This window comes from Podarcis pityusensis, assembly GCF_964106645.2.
Source record: "Podarcis pityusensis genome assembly, chromosome: 4".
Classification (NCBI taxonomy): Eukaryota; Metazoa; Chordata; class Lepidosauria; order Squamata; family Lacertidae; genus Podarcis; species Podarcis pityusensis.
Genome location: NC_138027.1, coordinates 61,969,678 through 61,989,747, shown reverse-complemented (window position 1 = coordinate 61,989,747; position 20,070 = coordinate 61,969,678). Strand labels below are relative to the sequence as shown.

At 38.8% G+C, this 20,070-nt stretch overlaps 1 protein-coding gene across 7 annotated transcripts in view; it reads left to right on the top strand.

The window, feature by feature from the left end:
- The window catches only part of LOC308476077 (uncharacterized protein), a 37,435-nt gene extending 17,675 nt beyond the window's left edge, over positions 1-19,760 (top strand). For 5 of the 7 annotated variants that reach the window (XM_081003466.1, XM_081003465.1, XM_081003469.1 and 2 more), the window contains 10 exons: positions 568-1,290; positions 1,606-1,724; positions 4,668-4,832; positions 6,849-6,936; positions 7,727-7,902; positions 9,217-9,424; positions 11,058-11,183; positions 12,973-13,132; positions 15,415-15,651; positions 18,153-19,760. In XM_081003466.1, coding sequence (XP_080859592.1) covers positions 612-1,290; positions 1,606-1,724; positions 4,668-4,832; positions 6,849-6,936; positions 7,727-7,902; positions 9,217-9,424; positions 11,058-11,183; positions 12,973-13,132; positions 15,415-15,651; positions 18,153-18,210 — 2,016 coding nt within the window. In that variant the 5' untranslated portion in view covers positions 568-611 and the 3' untranslated portion in view covers positions 18,211-19,760. The remainder of the gene's footprint in view (positions 1-567; positions 1,291-1,605; positions 1,725-4,667; positions 4,833-6,848; positions 6,937-7,726; positions 7,903-9,216; positions 9,425-11,057; positions 11,184-12,972; positions 13,133-15,414; positions 15,652-18,152) is intronic. The other 2 variants (XM_081003470.1, XM_081003471.1) reach the window with 2 other exon arrangements.
- The last annotated feature ends 310 nt before the right edge of the window (positions 19,761-20,070 follow it).

Below are 20,070 nucleotides of genomic sequence, written 5' to 3'. Positions count from 1 at the left end.
CACATGAAACATAATCAAGCATAGAAATGGAAAAACCCAATGAAAGTGATGAGTGGGATGCTGTGGGGTTCTCTCCTGTGCCCATCATTGTTCAACAGCTTTATAAATGACTTGGACAAACGAACTGAGATGCTCATCAAATTTGCAGATGACTCCAACCTGGGAGGAGTAGCTAATGCCACAGAAGACAGAATTGGGATTCAATATTAATTTTATTTATTTATTTAATAAAATAAATAAAAAATCAGCATGAGAAGGACATAAATATCCAATGGGAGATTAACAGATTAAAGGCACCCTCCTAAGACTAAGGACGAAGAAAACTATTTTGAGAAGGAGTTTTACAATCTCTACAGCAGCACGTTAATGGAATTAGTCAGGAAGAGTGAAATATATTTCCCTTACATTTCTCCATATATTGTTTAATAATACACAAGCATAAAAATGCAATAGCAAGAAGCAGAGCAATTTCCCCATTTTTGCAAGATGCGCAGTATGTCTGAAATATGTTTTGTATCTTTTAATGTCTGTGGGTTTGTTTTGTTCGTTTTTACTCTTTCTTGTTAGGGTTCGCAAAGAGCCATCAGAGTTGATGGGATCTGACGGTTACAATGGAGGCAACATCGAACGCAACCACAGAAAACTCTGATCTTGTGACGGGAGCTCATCTAGGGACAGATGATTGGTTGGCTTCTCCGAGAACTATCAGCGATGCTGAAGATGAAGCTACTGCGAGGGAGAACATTCACACTGACACTGAAAAAGAACCAGTAATGAAAGAGCCACTTGTGCTGATAACAGATTGGGATCCACGGGCTTTACCTAGCCAGGAGGAAGAATCCTTGAGACGCTCACGGTATAGGTTAGGAGGCTCTGCTGATAGCATATTATCTTTAACTTCTTCCCATTCTCTCCTACCTCTTGAATGGAAAATTTTGAGATCTAGTCAATCAGAGAACACACTGGCACATTTTTCTGATGCCACTCTAGAAAACACAGAAGGAGGACATAAAGATTCATCAGACAATAACCAAGATGTTGTGGATGATATAATTGGAGATGAAGTTGCTTTCAAAGTATGTACTCGTATGCTCAACCATAATTTAGGTGCTGCTTACACTGCAGATTCCAGGACAGCCTTTCCCGTAATACACAATGGATCACCCAGCCCTAAAGATGCAAACTACTCAAAGAAAACTTCAGATAGTTCACAGTGCAAACATATACTGCACCCAAGAACAGAAAAGTTTCCAGATGTTGGAATGCAAGTTAATCAAGCACATAACTCAGGTAACTAGGACAATCATGGGTGGGTAGTGGTTGTGACCTGGCGTGGTGGCTCCTTCACACACAACCCATCCACCTGGCCGTCATGGTGCATTCTGGGGTCCCACCAGACCCAGATTTGAATTCTGAACCAATCCGCATTGGCTGGGGGGGACGACAGGGAGCTGCCCTTGCTGCCCTAGTCTCCACTCAGGTCTGCTCCCAGAACATTTAAGCAGGCCAGCTCATAACTCAGGTAACTAGGACAATTAACTAGGTTCTTTGAATGAACGAACGAACGATTCAGTTGCGTAATGTTCTTCACATGTCCTTTTTCAGCAGCTGATAGAAAAGATTCAAGTTTGACTGACCAGCTTTGGACAGCTGCTGCATCAGCAAATAACTTACATAATATCGCCGTGTCAAATGGTTGGGAAGGCAATTCTTATCATCACAAGGTATTTTAAAAAAATTGTTTTCTTTAGTGTCATATAAATTCAAATGTTACATATGTTTCTGGACTTTATGCATATTACCATATTTTTTGCTCTATAAGACTCACTTTTCCCCTTCTAAAAAGTAAGGGGAAATTTGTGTGCAACTTAGGGAGCAAATGCAGGCTGTGCAGCTATCCCAGAAGCCAGAACAGCAAGAGGGATTTCTGCTTTCACTGCGTAGCGATCCCTCTTGCTGTTCTGGCTTTTGGGATTCAGAATATTTTTTTTCTTGTTTTCCTCCTCCAAAAACTAGGTGCGTCTTGTGGTCTGGTGCGTCTTATAGAGCAAAAAATACGGTAACTCCTAAGCACATAAGAATCCTGCCAAATCATGCCAAAGATCCATCATAGCATCCTGTTTTCATAATGGCAAACCAGATGCCCATGGGATGCTGCAAAGAGGTCCCAAGAGCACTCTCCCCATGGGTGATTCCCAGCAACTGGTATTCAGAGTCCGATTGCTTCCAACTGTGGAGGAAGAAACATAGCCATCATGGCAAGTAGCCTTTGATAGCCTTATCACCCATTCATCTGTTCCCTTTTAAAGCAACTCACGTTGTTGGCCATCATTACGTCTTGTGGGAGTGAATTCGACAGTTTAACTATGTTATATTCCAACATTCAGCTTCGTGGGATAAACTTGGAACATGAAGGTTTGGATATGGTGGTTCAGCTTATTTACTAATCATTAGTATCCAAACTATATATATGTGGAAAGGGCTCGTCCTTGTAACCTTGGTTGTGCAAGACATTCATAATAAAATAACTGACAGTGGCAATCGGGAAAGAAGGCATAAAGTTCCTGGCATATGAAATGAAAAAAACAAAAATATCTCCCTCAAAAAAAAACTCCAGAGAGGTGACATTAAAAAAATAGAATATACTTGACTTCCTTTTCTTAAGATGTGTGTTTGGGAGGATCAATTGTGAACTAGTACTTTATTTGAAAATGATAGGTTTGCCTCTAGTTTGGCTGGCCCAAATACATCTCATATACCACAGTTCAATAAGCAATGTGTGAGGATAGTATGTTTTGGTTAATGACAATGGACGCTGTATTCAGCCTATAATTAGCAGCCCCAGCTATTGCATGATATGGTCAATTTATACTTGCCTTCTAGGTATCTGCAAATAGTTCAAGTCTTTAAAAGGAAATCCATGGAAACCCATAAAATAGAGCATAAAATGAGGAAAATATTTGTAAATGTTACTATGGTTGTTTATATGTGATAGTTTTGATTACATGCAGACTGGAAGGGTCAAATATTTTTTTGAAGTCTGAATGGTATATGTGCCTCTGCACTAAAATGTAAAACTTCCAAAAAGCAGCACTGGTGATGGTAGCGGGGAGAAGGAAGAAATTCCAGGTGTTTGAACATCTTTCTACAAGCTCCAGTGCTTCCTCCTTTTTTCCATTGTTTTCTTTGCATTGGACATGCTAAACCAGGCTGCTGCAGCAGCAGCTGCTCAAGCTGTGCCTCTTGACAATAGCCTTGCCTTCTGGCCTGATGATGGTTAGATTCCCAACACAAAAGCTCTTTTCTGATGTAAATGGAGGGCAGTGACATTACACAAGGATTGTTGGGGATGCTGGATGTGGAATCATGAAAGCCGGCCAACCAGAAAAAACGGCAGAGGTAAAATGGTAAAGTGCTGTTAAATTAAGGTTTTCTTTTTATAAAATATGAATAGAGCCGTCATCAAGCACTAAACAAAAACTATGGTAGCAACCATAAATTAAATATGGTAGCAACATATTTAAAATAACCCTTTCTCTGTGATAAAACATTTCAGTCAATGTCTGAAGCACAAAATATATGCTTATGCTTATGTGAAGAATCCAAATCAAGATTATCTGCCACTACCGTTGTTTTCTTTTTACAGAAACTGAAGTATTTTTTACTGGTTTCACCAATGCAAGATTTAGGAGCTCTTTGTATAATGCAGACTTCATGGATTTTTGTCTGAATGTATATAACTGTTTGGTGTTTTCAAGATTTTGCATTTCTCTGCTCTTTTTCTCATTTTGAGCACACTTACATTGTAGCACTCTGAATTTTCCCCAATGATACTTTTATGTTGCATTTGTTTATTATCTTCACTAAGTTTTTACTGAACCCTACAACCACTGCAGTTTCTTTATCTTCAAAAGATTAGTATATATGGATATCAGCAAATTGAGGGTTATAAAGCAAGCTTTATATGGATATGTGAGAAGCGTATCCTTTGTTATGGTTTTAACAATCCACTTGCTGTGTTTCATTTACAGTAACATGTCTAATCACAGACTTTTTCTCAGCAGTGAAGGTACCATCTAAGTTTAAATGTATATCGTTCTTCAGTTTTGTGCTGTTTATACGATAAGAAGCTTTAATCATTCATATATTTCAGATATTCAATGTTCATATTTCAGATGGTAAAAAAAAATGTTTTTCTTTAAGGATTGTTGGAAATAACAAGGTTGAAGTTCTTAGTCTTTAGGGTGCCACAAGACAGGGCTAAACTTCTGAAGTTTGAATCTAGTATATGAACACCTGACTTGCTCTTTTGAACCATTTATGTTGCATAGATATGGATTAGAGTTGTCATAATTTCATAATCTTTGTGGGGGTTTTGTATTGTGTTAACTATAAGCTGCTTAATGGACCTGGACCACAGAGGAGCTGAAAAGTATCCTATCAATTCAGTAGTAGTAAAAATAATAATAATATACAAATGCAATCTTTGTATACTGTATAAATGCACAGGTTTGTTTGTTTGTTTTTTAAACAAAAGAGCTTTATTCTTAATACATACAGCACGCGTCACAATATACAGGACCATGCAACAGTTCTCATTACACAGCACAAATTAAATTAAACACTTGAAATTTCTTCTTGACTTTCTTTTTTCCCTTTTTTGTTAGTTAACAAAGAAAGGAAGGTCTCCTGCAATGTCAGAGTTTCTGCTGAAATCTCCAGATGAGAACAAACAGGAATTTCATCAACCCATGAAGAATGTGCAGGCTAAACGTCAAGTACTGTTGAATGGACAGAGTCCACACGCAGATGATGGCAAACTTTATGGGAAGGTGAACGATTTGCATGTTTTTATATATATATAGTTTCTTTCATTATAAGAACATAAGAAGAGCCTGCTGGATCAGGCCAATGGCCCATCTAGTACAGCATCCTATTCTCAAAGCAGCCATCTGAATGCCTGTGGGAAAGCCCCAAACATGACTGGAGCACAAGCACTCTCCCATCCTGTGGCTTCCAGCAACTGGTATTCAAAGGCATTACTGCCTCCAACGGTGGAGGCAAAGCATAGCCATCATGGCTTGTAGCCACTGATAGCCTTATCTATCTCATCCCCTTTTAAAACTATCCAGCTTCATGGCCTATTGTTTATGCACTGAGTGAAGAGGTACTTTCTTTTACCTGTCCTGAACCTTCATTGAGTCCAGCTTCATTGAATCTCCATGAGTTCTAGCGTATAAGTGCGGGAGAAAGACCTCTCTCTATCCACTTTTTCCATGCCACGTGTAATTTTGTAAACATCTGTCATGGCACCTCTTTCTCCCCTTTCAGGACCTTTTCCAACTTGGCAATATCCTTTTTGAGTACCAGAACTGTACGGAATATTCCAAATGTGGTCACACCACAGATCAGTAGACCAGCGTTCTGATACCAGCAGTTTTATTTTCCATTCCTTTTCTACACACACCAGGTCAACATCTTCATCAACTGAAACACTTTCACTTTGCTGTTATCCTTAGTTCTGGCATACTATGAAATTCAAAAACGAATAGAGAATGCTCTGTTCTTAAATAGGCATATGACAGCTGCAGGAGTGAAGCTACAATTAACTCACCAGCAAAACCTTCTAAAAGAAGTGGGGGCATGGGAAATAAAAACCGTGTAATTCCCCATTCCTATGCTTCCTCCCTCCATATTATACAGTATACTTAAAGAACAATTGATTGAATAGATTAATGAAGCGGTTGTGTACTTGCGTGATTTGACTTCTGAACAGGGGAGTGGCAAGTCAAGTGAACTGAAATGCTTCCGAAATAGATAATCTTGATTGTACACTAAACAGATGGCAATGGCAGGAACTCAAGAGATAAAAATAGTCCAATGAGTGAGTTGCTGCAGACTCTTAGTGAGGGCTGTAAGCACAGGTTTTTAGGAGCTTATCACACAGAAACTTTAAGAACAGAAGGGTAAAAAGAAAACATAGAGAGGAGAGAAATCACTTTTTTGTATTTAACACTTATATGCCACCGCATAGCCAGTAATGAAAAAAAGAAAAGTAATCAGAGCAACAAAAGTCAAAGACAAAAATTCTAAGCTTTACGTTTTCTCAGCTAAACAAACTAATGGATGGGTATGGAAAAACCACAGGTTTTATCCAGTAATGAATCTAAGAGATAGCATACCACACCAAAAATAAACAAAAGCTATCCAAATAAATACTTGAACTCTCAAAATATAACAATGACGATTTTTACAAGTATGGGAATGCCAGTATGCAAAGTAAATTTGTGGAAAAAATAAAAGCTTAATAATAAAAAACATAAGATACAAGATAATAGATCAGGGTTTTTCTTCCTAAATTACAAAGAAGGCTCAGTCAAAAGTGAACATAGAGAACTTATTTCATATTCATTGATAGGATGAGGCATACTATAAGCAAGAATGTAAAAAATGCATTATACAGTATTCAAATATCTTGTTATTTCCTTTGTTCTTAGAGGTTGTCCCAATTTTGCTGTTGTTGCAAACTCCCAGATTTTATCAATCCAATCATTTATTGTTAGTGCCTCCACTTGTTTGCATCATTCATGTGTGTGTGTGTGTGTGTGTGTCTCACACACACAGATGGATATAAGTATGTGTGACTTTATATAGATATATTGTAAGACATCAATTTAGAAAACTCAGAAGTATGGGGAAAGCACATATTAAGAATTCAGAATTCACATATTCAGAATTACAAATAGAATGCCATATTTTTATCTTCTCCGTGTAATAAAAAATGTGGTTTTTGAAACTGGAATGTTTCAAATGAACAAACTAATGCAATTTTTTTTTTTTTTTTTTAGGAGATAGAATTTCTTAATGAAGAGCTGTCAACTTGTAGCCTGCCAAAATTTGAATGCAACTCTCCCGGAATTCTACAGCAACAGATTGGTATGAAGTCATGTAGGCTTGTTAATTTCATCATTCAACATTCAGTGCCTTTATTTTAATTTCCATTTGAATGTGTGCTAATTGGTTTTTATATGCATCAGTCCACATGATGATCCACATTTATTAATTTCTGTGAAAGTTCAAATAGCATTTTAGAAAAACCTTGAAACCATGTTCTACTCCTTCTAAGTACTATAGGATGAGTGTTCAGGTTATCGGCACCACTACAATCCCACAACTGATTGGTTAACACTGACTACAAACAGCCAACACTATGGCAATAAATTTAAGCATCATCTTAATGCATTATTTCCCCCTTCCCCGCTAAAATCTCTAAATGCACTCAAGTAAACAAACTTTCCACCCCAAACCATTTCAAGCTGTACAATTTTCCCCCAAAACTGTACTCAAAGTCAAAGTCATAGAATTGCAGAGTTGGAGGGGACACTGAGGGTCATCTGGTTCGACCCCTGCAGTGCATGAGTCTTTTGCGCAAAGTGCGTATCCTATGCCTTTACAAATACTAGGCACCATTCAATCAAGGCTGTATTTTTATGCACACTTTTAATTCATTCTGAGAAACAAGTGTAGTCCTGGGATGCAAGCTAAGTATTTTGAAGTCCCTTTTATTTCAGTAGGAGAGTTGCAATCCTATGCACGTCTACTGAGAAATAAGCTCAGTGAGACTTACTCCCCAGGTAAGTGTATCTTGCATTAAAGTCTTAAGCACAATAGGCCTTAAATGTGACTAGACGATGCATACTGAATATTTTTGCATATTGATACACAGTAAACCTTAAAAGCCAGATCACCGATCTTCAAGAAGCCAATGAGACTGCGGTCTTAGAGCTAGCAAAGGCAGATGAGGAGATTTCACAACTGAAGAATGAAATGGCTCAATTAAAATCTGACTATATGCAGAAGTTAGCAGACTCTAACGAAGAAAATCTTAATCTGAAGAAAAAGGTAAGGGGTCTGAGACAATCCTTTATTATAACTTACCGTATTTTTCGCACCATAGGATGCACCGGACAATAGGACGGACTTTGTTTTAGAGGGGGGAGAACAAGAAAAAAAAATCCCCCCCCTCTCTGCCCAGCGCCCCTTCAGCGAAGCGGCAGGAGGCGCTGCGCAGAGAGGGGGAGAACTTTCCCCCTCTTGTTTTCCCGCTCTAAAACAAGGTGCCGTTTAAGGGGCATTCAGGCGGCTACCTTGGAAGCCTGGAGAGCGAGAGGGGTTGGTGTGCACTGACCCCTCTCGCTCTCCAGGCTTCAGGTTCCTTTCGACCTGCTCTTTGGGGCTGGCGGGGGGAAGCCCACCACCAGCCCCAAAGAGCAGGTCAGGGAGCAGCGGAAAGGCACAGCGGAGAGGCTCCTGCCATAGCCGCGCGTCACCTCTCCTGCCGGGAGAGGGTCGCGGGGGGCTGCTTTAGCCCCGCGCGCGCTCTCCCAGCTGGAGAGGTGATGCACGGCTATAGAGGCTCCTGCCATAGCCGCGCGTCACCTCTCCAGCCGGGAGAGGGTCGCGGGGCTATGGCGTCTTCGCTCCATAGGACGCACACACATTTCCCCTTCATTTTAGAAGGGGGAAAAGTGCGTCCTGTAGAGCGAAAAATACGGTATATACTTTAATTTTAAACCTGTGTTTTTCTTTAAGTGGGGTAGAAGACAGGTAATATATATTTAATCATGTATCAAACAGTAACCAAAGCTATAATTAGTCAACGGGTGATATTCATTTGTTTTATGCCTACGACTGTGAGCTTAAACATTCTTAGTATGTATTTGTCTCCTAAATGTTTTATAAAATAATTGCATATTTTACACATTCACTGCTAAACCCTGCCGTAAAGAATGATAAACTCACTGCATGCAGAAAAGGACCACAGAAGAGAAAATGTTCTGGCCTTTTTACTTGCATGTTTGGTTTGTTTGTTTATTAAATTCGTTGTTCACTTACTTTGCCACGGCAACTCTAAGCGACGTGCAATATTTTATGTGACTTAGAATTTATTTTTACATGGGAAATTCAAACATAAGAACCTGTCCTGCAGTCTGCATTGGCACAAGACCAGGTAGGGTGCATTGTGCAATTTCTCTGCACATGAATATAATCCATTAGGCAAAACTTTAACCAACCTGGGAATTACAGCAGTTCAGAAGTGATCAGTTCTGCTTTAAACAATTGATTTCTTATATGTTGATTTCTACTCTTTATTGCTTTCCTCCTTCATGATCAAGAATCAAAACACAATTTAAACTAATTCTTCCCCCTCTAAAGATCAATAGGATGCACAGCAGACATGATCCAGTAGACACTTATGAGCAGACCTTGCATGAAGAGATTTGTGAGCTAAGAGCTGAGTCCAGGAGACTGAGGGAAATCGGCCACCAGCTGAATGAGGAAAACCACAGGCTGAAAGAAGAGCTATGGGATGTAAAGAGGAAATATGAATGGCTCGTGCATACAGTTGCTGACAAACAGGATGGTAAAGGAACCACCATTATGGTATATTGCTTGGGTTCTTACGATGATCAGTAAACAGCCCAGTATGTTGCTCCAGCAAAGATAGGAGGCCACATCTCATTAACAACATTAACACCAGCTACTTTTGAGCAATGACTTTATAGCAGAGCTTCATGGCAGTAGCGTAGCATGGGCAGGCACAGAGGCAGTTGTCCCAGGTGCATAATTGTTAGGGGCACAAAATTTCAACACCTCAATACAGCTGCCTCAATTCACAGTTCCATCACTGGGCTCTGTTGAAAATGGCTCCTCTGTGCAAACTAGGAAGTGACCTCTGCAGACAATGGAACGACTCTTCTTGTCTCTGCAGCTGTGATCTTCTGGGCGATGCAGATGCCATTAGGCAGTTGAATGTGCATGCATACTCTGTCCGTTTCCCTCACTCCCACCCCCTCTCTGTGTGGCCCCGGGCGCTGGCAACTCATGCTACACCACTGCTCATTGAGCCCATTCTTCTGCATGGGTTCATCATGTGTCCACTGCAATGTAACTAATACAGGAGGAAGACTGACTATAACAGGCCCCTATCCATCACTATTGTGCACTGGCTGATATATAAAAAATAGTTGCTACTCGCCATGCAATCAGATAGACCTGGTACTGGGGTTTCTTAAGAGGATAAAGTGCATTTAACAGGTTTTCAATAATAATAACAATAATAACAATAATCATAATCACTGAAGATATAGTGACAGTGAACTTGATTTCAACCACCAACTTCAATATGAATCCTATCATGGAGAGAAAGGTCTGAGATATACATCACCTCATCATTCTGGGTTGCCTCTGTGTTTGTGCCCAGAATGACTGTTTTCATTTTAAAAGATCTTGTCTCTAGTCATTAGGTACATCTTTATACCCTCAACAATTATCCCAAGTATTTATAAATTATCCGAGGCAAAGCTATAACATTAACACCAATACTACCACAGTGAAATTCACCAAAACAAATCTTTATTGGAATTCGAAATGCCAGAAGAGGTATTTGTTGATTAACTGTAAAGGTGATTAACCCTCAACAGGTAATTAATACTGTCAGAGTTGATGGTTAGCAAAAAGAGATCCAGCACTACAGAAAAGGGACTTCAACTTTCTACTGCGGTCACAGCAATGCTGAATCATGGCAAATAGCTATAAAATAGCTTTCTTAAAACTAAAAGTGCTTGAAGATCAGTGCAACTAGCAGCAGTTTGTATATTTATTTTACATTAAGTTCTTCCAATGCGTATCTAATGTTACTCATTTGATTACAGTTTATTTTAAATGTGGCATCTGTGATAAGTAAGACAATTCTGTTCCCAGCTATACTAAAGCCAAAGTGTATTTCTCACATCTTAATTTAAAATACTAATAATAAAGCAGGAAGTTGCTCTTTCAGAAGACATTCAACCAACAAACGGAAAAGACATTTCACTTTTTGAAAATACATCATTTTAATAATTAAAGCATCAGTGCTTAATAAAAAATAGTTTAGTTTTAATAGACTGCATCAACAGTGATTTAAAAAGATTGACTGAATGAAATATTATTGCTTTATAATATCTAAAACATCTAAGCAGAATTTGATAATAAGCAAGGCTTTTATTTTTATCTAGAAAAGATACAAGAACGTTCTAGGAAAAATGCTTCTTCCCCATCATCCATAAATAGTGAATCTACAGAATTTCTGATTTCTGGATACTGTGACACAGGGCTAGCAAAAGAAAACAGAGACTTAAAAGGTATGGTAATTAAAATATGCAATTGCACATCTTCTTATTTTGCCTTGTTAGCACAGAAAAGAATAAAAAAGTATACTGCATGTTCCCATGAATCTTCATATGGAAAGAAAAATCACTTAATTGGTTTTCTGTTTTCAGCTTTCTTTTTATGCAGTCAGTGAAAAGTAAGATCTATTTGGCTGCTTAGAGTTGTGAAATACTTCCTCCAAACATTCCTTGCTTTGGATATTATTCATTATTTTTTATGGCCTTTCCCCACAAAACATGCCAGATTTCAGTGGACCCAAAATATAGGAAAAATTCTGAGCTTGGGTGTTATTGCTTTTAGTAATGCATCTGCATGCTTTATTGGATTGGGATAAATTAAGAACCTCAAAAGTGTAGACTCCCTGCATTCGTCCAATATGGGGGAAAGGAACATTGGTCAACATACTGTTTTCAGTACTGGCAAAACAGCCACAAAATGTGATGGCTATGTAAGGATTTTACATTATCATAAAGGCATTCAGACAGACAACTGAAGAAAAGACTAACCTTGGAGCTGGGAGTCCAATTTAATTATTATTATTATTATTATTATTATTATTATTATTATTATTATTAATATACTGCCATATGCCTGCATGAATATAAAACCATAAAGTACATAATCAAAATAAAACAACAACCCAGTAACACACATACACACACACACACCATATTTGTAAAAGGGCATAGGATGTCAATCAAATCAACCAAAGGCCTGGTTAAAGAGGAATGTTTTTGCCTGGCGCCTAAAGTTGTATAATGAAGGCACCAGGCAAACTTCCCTGGGGAGAGCATTTCACAGATGGGAAGCCACTGCAGAGAAGGCCCATTCTTGTGTTGCCACCCTCTGGACCTGTTGTGGAGGAGGCACACAAAGAAGGGCCTCAGAAGATTATCTCAGGGTTATCTTATCTGACCATTCTTATCTTATCTATTCTTATCTGACCAATAGATTTAACTATTATTTTCATCCTTGGAGTTGTCACAATATATCTGTAGTGGTATATCTTATTATTTGAACGAATGTGCTTTTGGCAACTCCATATCATTTTTCCAAGAGCACAGAAATAACCAGGAAAGTCAAACCTTTAGCCCTGGGAGTTTATCAGGGCCTTCAAGAATCCCCAGTACGTCCAATGACATCTCCAGGGCTATGAAGCAGACTAGCCAATGACTGAGGCCACATCAGTGTCTCTTCCCTTGTCCCCTTTCAAATTAGCGATATGGGTTCAAGAAGTGTGGCAAGTAAAGAGACATTTGATCAAACTGATTGCACTGGAGCAGGCTATGCAAATTACAGTGTTCTAGCATTTTTCGTAAAAAACAACAACCAAACAAACCATGGATTGATGCACTTTAATGGTTTCCAGGATAAATATCTAGAATTTTACAACTTAAGTATCTGAGGTGAGATAAGGTTTTTTAGTTTTTTGCACACAAAATTATAGAATATTCCCTGAGCATCTGTTGGTAGGGAACTGGTTCCACATTACCTATTTGAGTTGGGCATCCTTGAACAAAACCTTGCAACTAGATTTGACCCAAATTTTCGAGCAGCTTTTTAATGTTTTTTTAATCGTATTTCGTAAACCTTTTATTGGCATCACATACAACATCCAAAACAAATCAATGCAGAATTACCACTTCCCCAGTGGCACAAACATTTGCTAAAAGAAAGGAGGCAGAGCAGTCTATCATCACATCTCTTGGTCTCCAGGGAGATCAGACGTCTGCAGTGTAATTTATTTATTTTTTAATCAAGATGATGCATCTGAAGAGGTCACAAAGGCGAGCAGCATCAACTTTCCTTGCATTACTCAACACAATCAAACAAGTCATGAGAACTATGATCAAAGCATCTCAAGTTCATCTTCGAGTGGTGTCTCTCAAGTGGACACTTGCAATAAATATTATCCAAACAGGTAAGAATTGAATGGATGTGAATATGATTGTGTTGTAAATGTACCGGTAGTTTTCTGCTGTAAAGAAAAAGGTTGAGACCCCACACTGTGTAGTACTGCCAACTTAATGAATGCAAAAAGGTCAAGTAACTCTTCAGCAACAGTCTAGCTAAAGCAGGAAAGCACTGAAACATGTCTGCTGGGCTTGAGCTCATCACAAGATCAAGGACTGACTTTCCCCTTTGCTCTGATTGTGTATAGATGTCAGCCAGCACATTAGATGAGATCAATCATGATCTTTTGTGCGCTCCAAGACGCAACAGCTAGGATTGTTTCAATTTATGGCTATAATGCTAGGCTCACTTCAGAAAGGTAGGGCTGTGAGAACTACGTGGAACTGAATGAGTGGCAGGTGTTGCATTGACAACTGTGGGTACACTGACTGCCACAGCAAATCCACTGAATAGGAGGGGAAGCAGTAGCATAGGGGGTCCCTTAATGCTAAGTAAGCCAAAACCAAGATAGGCACTAAAACATACCTAAATCTCAATCCAAGCCTACTGCATGATGGTTTTAACATTACAAATGACAGGAAAAGATCACCACCAAATATTCTCTTTAGCACAGGGGAAGGGGACCCCTAACCCTTCAGGACTCTCCCTAGGTCACACACCTCACCAGCCCTACTCCACGCCCTCTAAGTAATTCTGCTGGAGTGGAATGTGCCCTCGAGTTGTGCTAATGCCCCTTGCTTGCCTGCTTGGTGCAATAGAGAGGGGCCTGTGCATGCAGAAGCCTTTGGCTTTGTGTGTCTGGAACGTGTCATATTTTATAAAGCATTTTTTCCATTGCTGCACCCACTTTTGCCTTTGGACCTAACACCACGTGAATGCAGGCTTTGAAAAGTTGGCCATGAGGGAATATGGCCCTTTATTTCTGCAATTTCCACATAAAAAAGGCAAAGCTATGTACAGTGAAAATCTATTTCATTTCTATCCCACCCTTCATTAAACCTGGTGATCCTATGGCAAAACCATAGAATAAAAGCACTTAAAAACAATGACCGATATTCTATTTCTGACCAGGACCCTTCCATGACCCACATACAGCATTTTAGATCTCTGCCTCCTCCTTTGCCTTTCTTATCTGTCCTGCAATGTTGTTAAAAAGACCTTCTATAATGCTATTAAAGAGAGGCATGGACAAACCTAAATCCAAATCTTCCACAAATACTGCAAGGATTTTACTTTACAAATACTTTACAAGGATAATAATTAATTCCTTGCTTTCCTAGAGACAAATGAAGCAGCTTGTCCTCAGTCTCTTTCATGTATCACTACCGTTTAAAACACAGAGTAAGTTTTGCCAAGAGAGGAGTTTGATTTTGTTAAAATGTGTACAGCAGCTACCACTGGTTGAAGTTGAAAGAACCTGCTACATAAAAGATTTTTCTTGCAACTTCCCTGTAACATCAGAGCTGTGGCTTACATCAGAATAGCAGGGCTGTGTCTTGTTTCTTCTGCAGACCAAATAGCAGCCAGCTGTCCCCTAATTTTGTGCATGAAGATTCCCACATGATGTTAGAATAAAGAATTTGAACAGATGTTATTGTTACCCCCCCCCCCAAAAAAAATCATGGCTCTTTTACTTAAGTTCAAGGAAAACAACTGTTTTTCTCAGGTACCTGTAAGGGCCAAAGTAGACATGATGTGAGAGATCTGTGATCACATCTCAGGTATTTTTATACACTTTAAACCAGCAGTGTGGATCCACAAATTGTACAAGAACCACAGTACTATGGGAGAGGTGTGTAACCATTTTCTTGCATGTCATTTCACCGATATAAATACCATCCAGTGAAGCTGTCAAGGAAGAGGAGAGATAACTATGGGCACCCATTTTGTACCCATCATTTCCCCCTGTGGGCATTTCTCCTATTTAAAAATTTACAGAACTGTGATTATCCCTAGAATGGGAAGAAGATGGGAACAATATAGGTGTCTATCCTTGCGCTTCCTACAAATTAACATTGGCTTGGGGGTAGGGGGCACTGACTGAAGGAAATGGAATTGTGAGGGTAAACACTCAGCAACATGGCCCAATCCAATTTTGTTTCTGCAAAAAGTTGTTGGGAGATTCAGTCCCAGGTTTCCCCTGTCATGTCTAGTTTGTTCATAAGATATGTAGGATTCTTTGGTTATCATGAAGAGTCTGAATAATAAAGTTGTGCTGGAGTACCAAAAAAAAAAGGACTCTTACGTTTTAAAGGAAAGCTATTGATTTTCTACAACTTTTTATCCCAGGATTTGTCTAGATAAGGCGGCACTATCAAGACGACCATTTGCACCCAGGAATGTTACAGACTTGAAAGTTGGAAACCTAGTGAAATTTTCATGCCCAGCAGGAAAAATCAGCAAGGGAACTGTTAAGTATTTGGGACCACTTTTGGGGAGAGAAGAGGACTACCTTGGAATAGAGCTGGAAGGGGATCAAATAGGAAGGCATGATGGAACTTTTCAAGGAACACGCTACTTTCTTTGGTAATGTTTACTCTTCTACCTGGCAATAGTATATTTGAGATCTTCCTTTCCCACCCCGAACCCAATTTTCCCCAGGGGCAGAAATAAAGCAATTTCACAGTCTTCTTGTTCAACATTTTACCTTTACCGTGCATAATATGCAACCACTAATGGATCACAAATGTGTGTTGGCAAGTTTGTGGTTTTGAAGTATTGTGCAAAATACAACATTACAAAAGCTATACTACTCAATTGAATATATTACTGGTGAGGACAGGGTTCGTGGCATGCTCCTTAGAATGTAACTAACAATAGCAGTAAGTTCACTTTTTATTGATGAGAGCTTCAGGATTTAGCTACTGTCTGTAGCAAATTGTGTTAAGCATTGATATCAGTGTGAATGCAAGTACCTTGCATCCTCCCACCTGCAAGATATGGAAAAAGCAAAGTATGTGGGAAATCCTGTATCACCACCTCATCAAGACTAGAATTTCACATTTTTTTGCACTTTATCAAACAGTAACCATGCCTTGTACTCCTAATTTGGAGTGATGGCAAATTAATGTGCTGTTATCAAACATTTAAAAAGCATTATTCTCACAGAGCTTTGTAAATGCACCATTCGCAACTTAAAACATGTGTAAATGCTTTACACCATCAACTACAAGGTATTAAATGTTTGACTCCCATAATTGTGGCAGGTTTGGAATTCCCTCCCAACAGAGGTGTCTGGCACCTTCATTATGCATTATTACATATTTCTAGAACCCACTCTCGTTGTGATTGTAATTCGTTTTAAACTGTTTGTATCTCATCCTGTGTCTGTCTGGTGAAGTGGGTAATAAATCTAAAAAAAAGTTTTACTGGTGCTATTAAGCATTGCAATGGATGTAGGAGAAAAATCCTGAAAATGTAATGTTTTCCTGGCACTCTATATATGCCTGTTCCTGCCCACTTTCTGCCTCTAATCAATTATTTTATATCTATGTATTATAAATGTCTGAGAACTTCCTTTATATAATGGACATTATGAAAATTCTAAAGAACAAATTGCTTCGTGCATCACTAGAGAGAAAAGCTTGCACTCAGAAATTCTATAGTTTAAAGTAGCTCTATAAACACAAGATGTGTGCATGAGCCCAAGATTCACCTTATATTTGTGCATGCGCATATATATATATATATATATATATACCTGAGTTGTTCTTTCCACTTCATTCTGTGCTTTGGGTTCAGAGGCACTTTGTATAAAACAAATTCATTCTTATGGTGAATCTAAAAATTACTTTTCCTTCTTTTTGGCAGAAGTTGCTGAAATTTGCAAGTGCATGAACCCTCTAGTTTTTCTTCAGACTGCATAAATCTTTGCAGAACTCCTCCAGACTAGATTAAGCCTGCCAGAGGCTTCTGTGGGGGGTGTAAAAGGAACTCACATTCTCCATAATCAGTATTAGGGCAATGCATTTGCTAGGCCAACTAAAACTCCAAAATCCATATTAGTTTAATATTTTCAAGTTCAGGGAAGCATGGGGGCTTGTGTCTTGCTTTTTCATAACTTAAAATAATTAAGAGGGAGCTGAGTTGTGTGTATTCTTGCTTGTGCACTTTTCAAAACATTAGCTGGCTTTGCTTTCCTGGAGTTTCTGGGGACAAAACTAGTACGTAAAAAATGAGTGCTTTTAAATTGCTGGAAACCTCAGAGTTTTGTGTGACTGGAACAGTGCATGTATCGCCTATTAACTACAACCTATAACAGGAATAGCCAAAATAGTGCTTTCCAGATGTTGCTAAGCTACAACTCTCAGCATCCCTGCTGAGCTGTAGTCCAACACCTAGAAGGCACCATATTGGCCATCTCTAGCAATTTGTATCTCCATTCCAAGTCTGAACCATGCTGTGTTCTTCAAATTTTAATACTAGCTTTACCGCCTGAGCAATGGCTGTAACTTCATTGCTGCAGGGAGCGTTTATCTATCCCCTCAAATAATCCTGATATCTACTTTCAGCAATGCCTTATCATTTCTTGATCCTTTCCTCAATTTATTTTTTCCTGTCTCTACCAGTGCTACAGTATACATCTCCACTATTGTATCTCCCAGAGTATAGGTGATAAAGTGGTGAAACGGAAACTATCCTCAACAGCAAAGATATTCCACCCGGGGGGGGGGGGGGAGAGAGAAAGAAAAAGAGAGAGAGAGAGAGAGAGAGACAGAGACAGAGACAGAGACAGAGACAGAGAGAGAGAGACTAAAGTCACAATTAAAAGATAGTAAAGGGTTTCCAACTAACAGAAAATTGTGCATTTTTCCCCTGTCATGCAGAAATGTCTTTGTTGTCTTTAAATTGTGGCCTTTTAGAATCCAAACAGAAAACACTGTCCAGCAGCAGATTTCTGTTTGCATGACCATCGAAGTAACTTTCACCGAGTTTGTAACTCTTGTTGGTTAGTTAACTTTATGTCGTAAAAAAGTCATGTCAAAGAACCATATCCACATTACTGACTTTCAAAATTTGTTTTCCAGTGCACCTAACAAAGGAGTTTTTGTTAACTTCAGCAAAATCATTATTGCCTGGGAATAACGATTCCACTACATCCTGAACAATGAATGCATGGACTTTAAAGCCTTCCAATATATTGTGCTTCTGGTGCAAAGAAGAAACAAAGTGTTTAGAACTCTGTTCATCAGTGTATTTCTTCCATTTTTATTAAGTTGTATTTGAGCATTTTATAGTATTGTATTTTTTGGAAAATAAAACTAGTTGTACTATTACTGAAAATGCAAACAGCAAACATCTGGACTCAAGTCATAATAGGTATGAATTCCCCCAATGAACTGATTTAAAACAATTTATTTTCCTTTCCATGTAGAGCAATCAAGCTTATGATTGCTTACATATTTTTACAGAGAATGGAAACACATGAACAAAGTGGTAAACAAAAACAGCTGAAGTGATTTCCATGATTTTCCATTAGGAAAAATATGCAATCATAACTGCAGATACAGTTGTTGCTGCTTCCGCCACCCCCACTTAAAAAAAAATGTACCTGAAGGCATGGCTAGGATAGCCTCTGTGTACAAGAAGTAAGCCCAGATAGCAAATGACCCCAAGATAGCAAAGAATCTGGATTCTTCCACCATTCATAAATAGCTACAGCGGACTAATACAGCTATCCCTCTGAAAATTAGAGAAATGCTTATCACAAACTTGCTGAATTGAATCTACCATGGTTGGGAGCACATTTGTAAACAACTTCTCCCTCTTTGGGTTCACAGTTCACAGTACTGGTGTATGAAAATAAATTTTAGCTAGTTTTCAGGCTCTTCTAAATCAACTGTACCATTTCACCAGTCATAACAGAGTGCCTGGCGAGAGTTAGAACCTTTTCCTGATAGCAGTAGTAATAGAAAAGTCCTTCATCTAAGTACGAAGGAGCTGGTATATCTGACTAGGCATGAGAATTTATTATTCACTGGTTGTAAAAACGGACCTAGCTTACATTGTTTGGAATTTGATATTTATCAGCCATAGGTTCAGAAGACATGATTACATATATTTTATCTACCAAGCTCCTAATTCACCACTTGGCTTGAACTGTACTTGGACCTGCTGGATCTATGATGAAATAGTGAAGTGACATCATAAAATGGCAACAATAGCAGCCCCAAGTATTCTAAACAAGGATTTTGCCCAGCCCTAACTAAGAGTCCTTTGGCTCTTGTGCTTCAGCTCAGATCATAGGCAAGGCACTGGGCTTATGTTACCTAAGGGAGACCAAAAAACAAGGCACCTGAAACAGCCCCAGCTGATTAACTTCAGCCCTCCCTTGCACTACTCATGTTAACATTATCTAAGTTACCCTCTGCCCTGTCCAAAGCTACCTGCAAGTAAGTTCTGACGGCAAACACTGAATCTAAAATGATTTTATGGTAATAGTGCCTTGGCTTTGGTTCCTGTGTAAGACGGAACCATAGTTAAGGATACAGCCTGAGGGAGCAGATTTTTGCTAAAGATCCTTTAGCTCACTGTGGATCTCAGCCATGCTGAAATGTTAGCTAGCATCAGTTCAGCAACCTATAGAAGCAGCTGATGGTGTGCTTAGTTGCACCTTGTGACTGAAATGTGGAAGCCTGAAGATTACAAAGCAAGAGTTTTTAATGGTTAAGGTGTCATTTCTTATCTAGCAACCAAATTTATTCTTTCTGCAACAACCTAGGAATTTGATATAGATACCTTTATGTAACTCCCATGCACGATCAAATGTGAAATATCTGCATTGGATATTAAAATGCAAGAGTTCCTTTAGCAACTATAATTCAAAAACTTCTGATGTTCATAAACAATGAGACACCATTTCTGTAAGATGATAACCAGGTACCTAATTTTGACTTTTATGGAGTTCCACAGATTCACTGGAAACTGACAAGACCAAAACACATT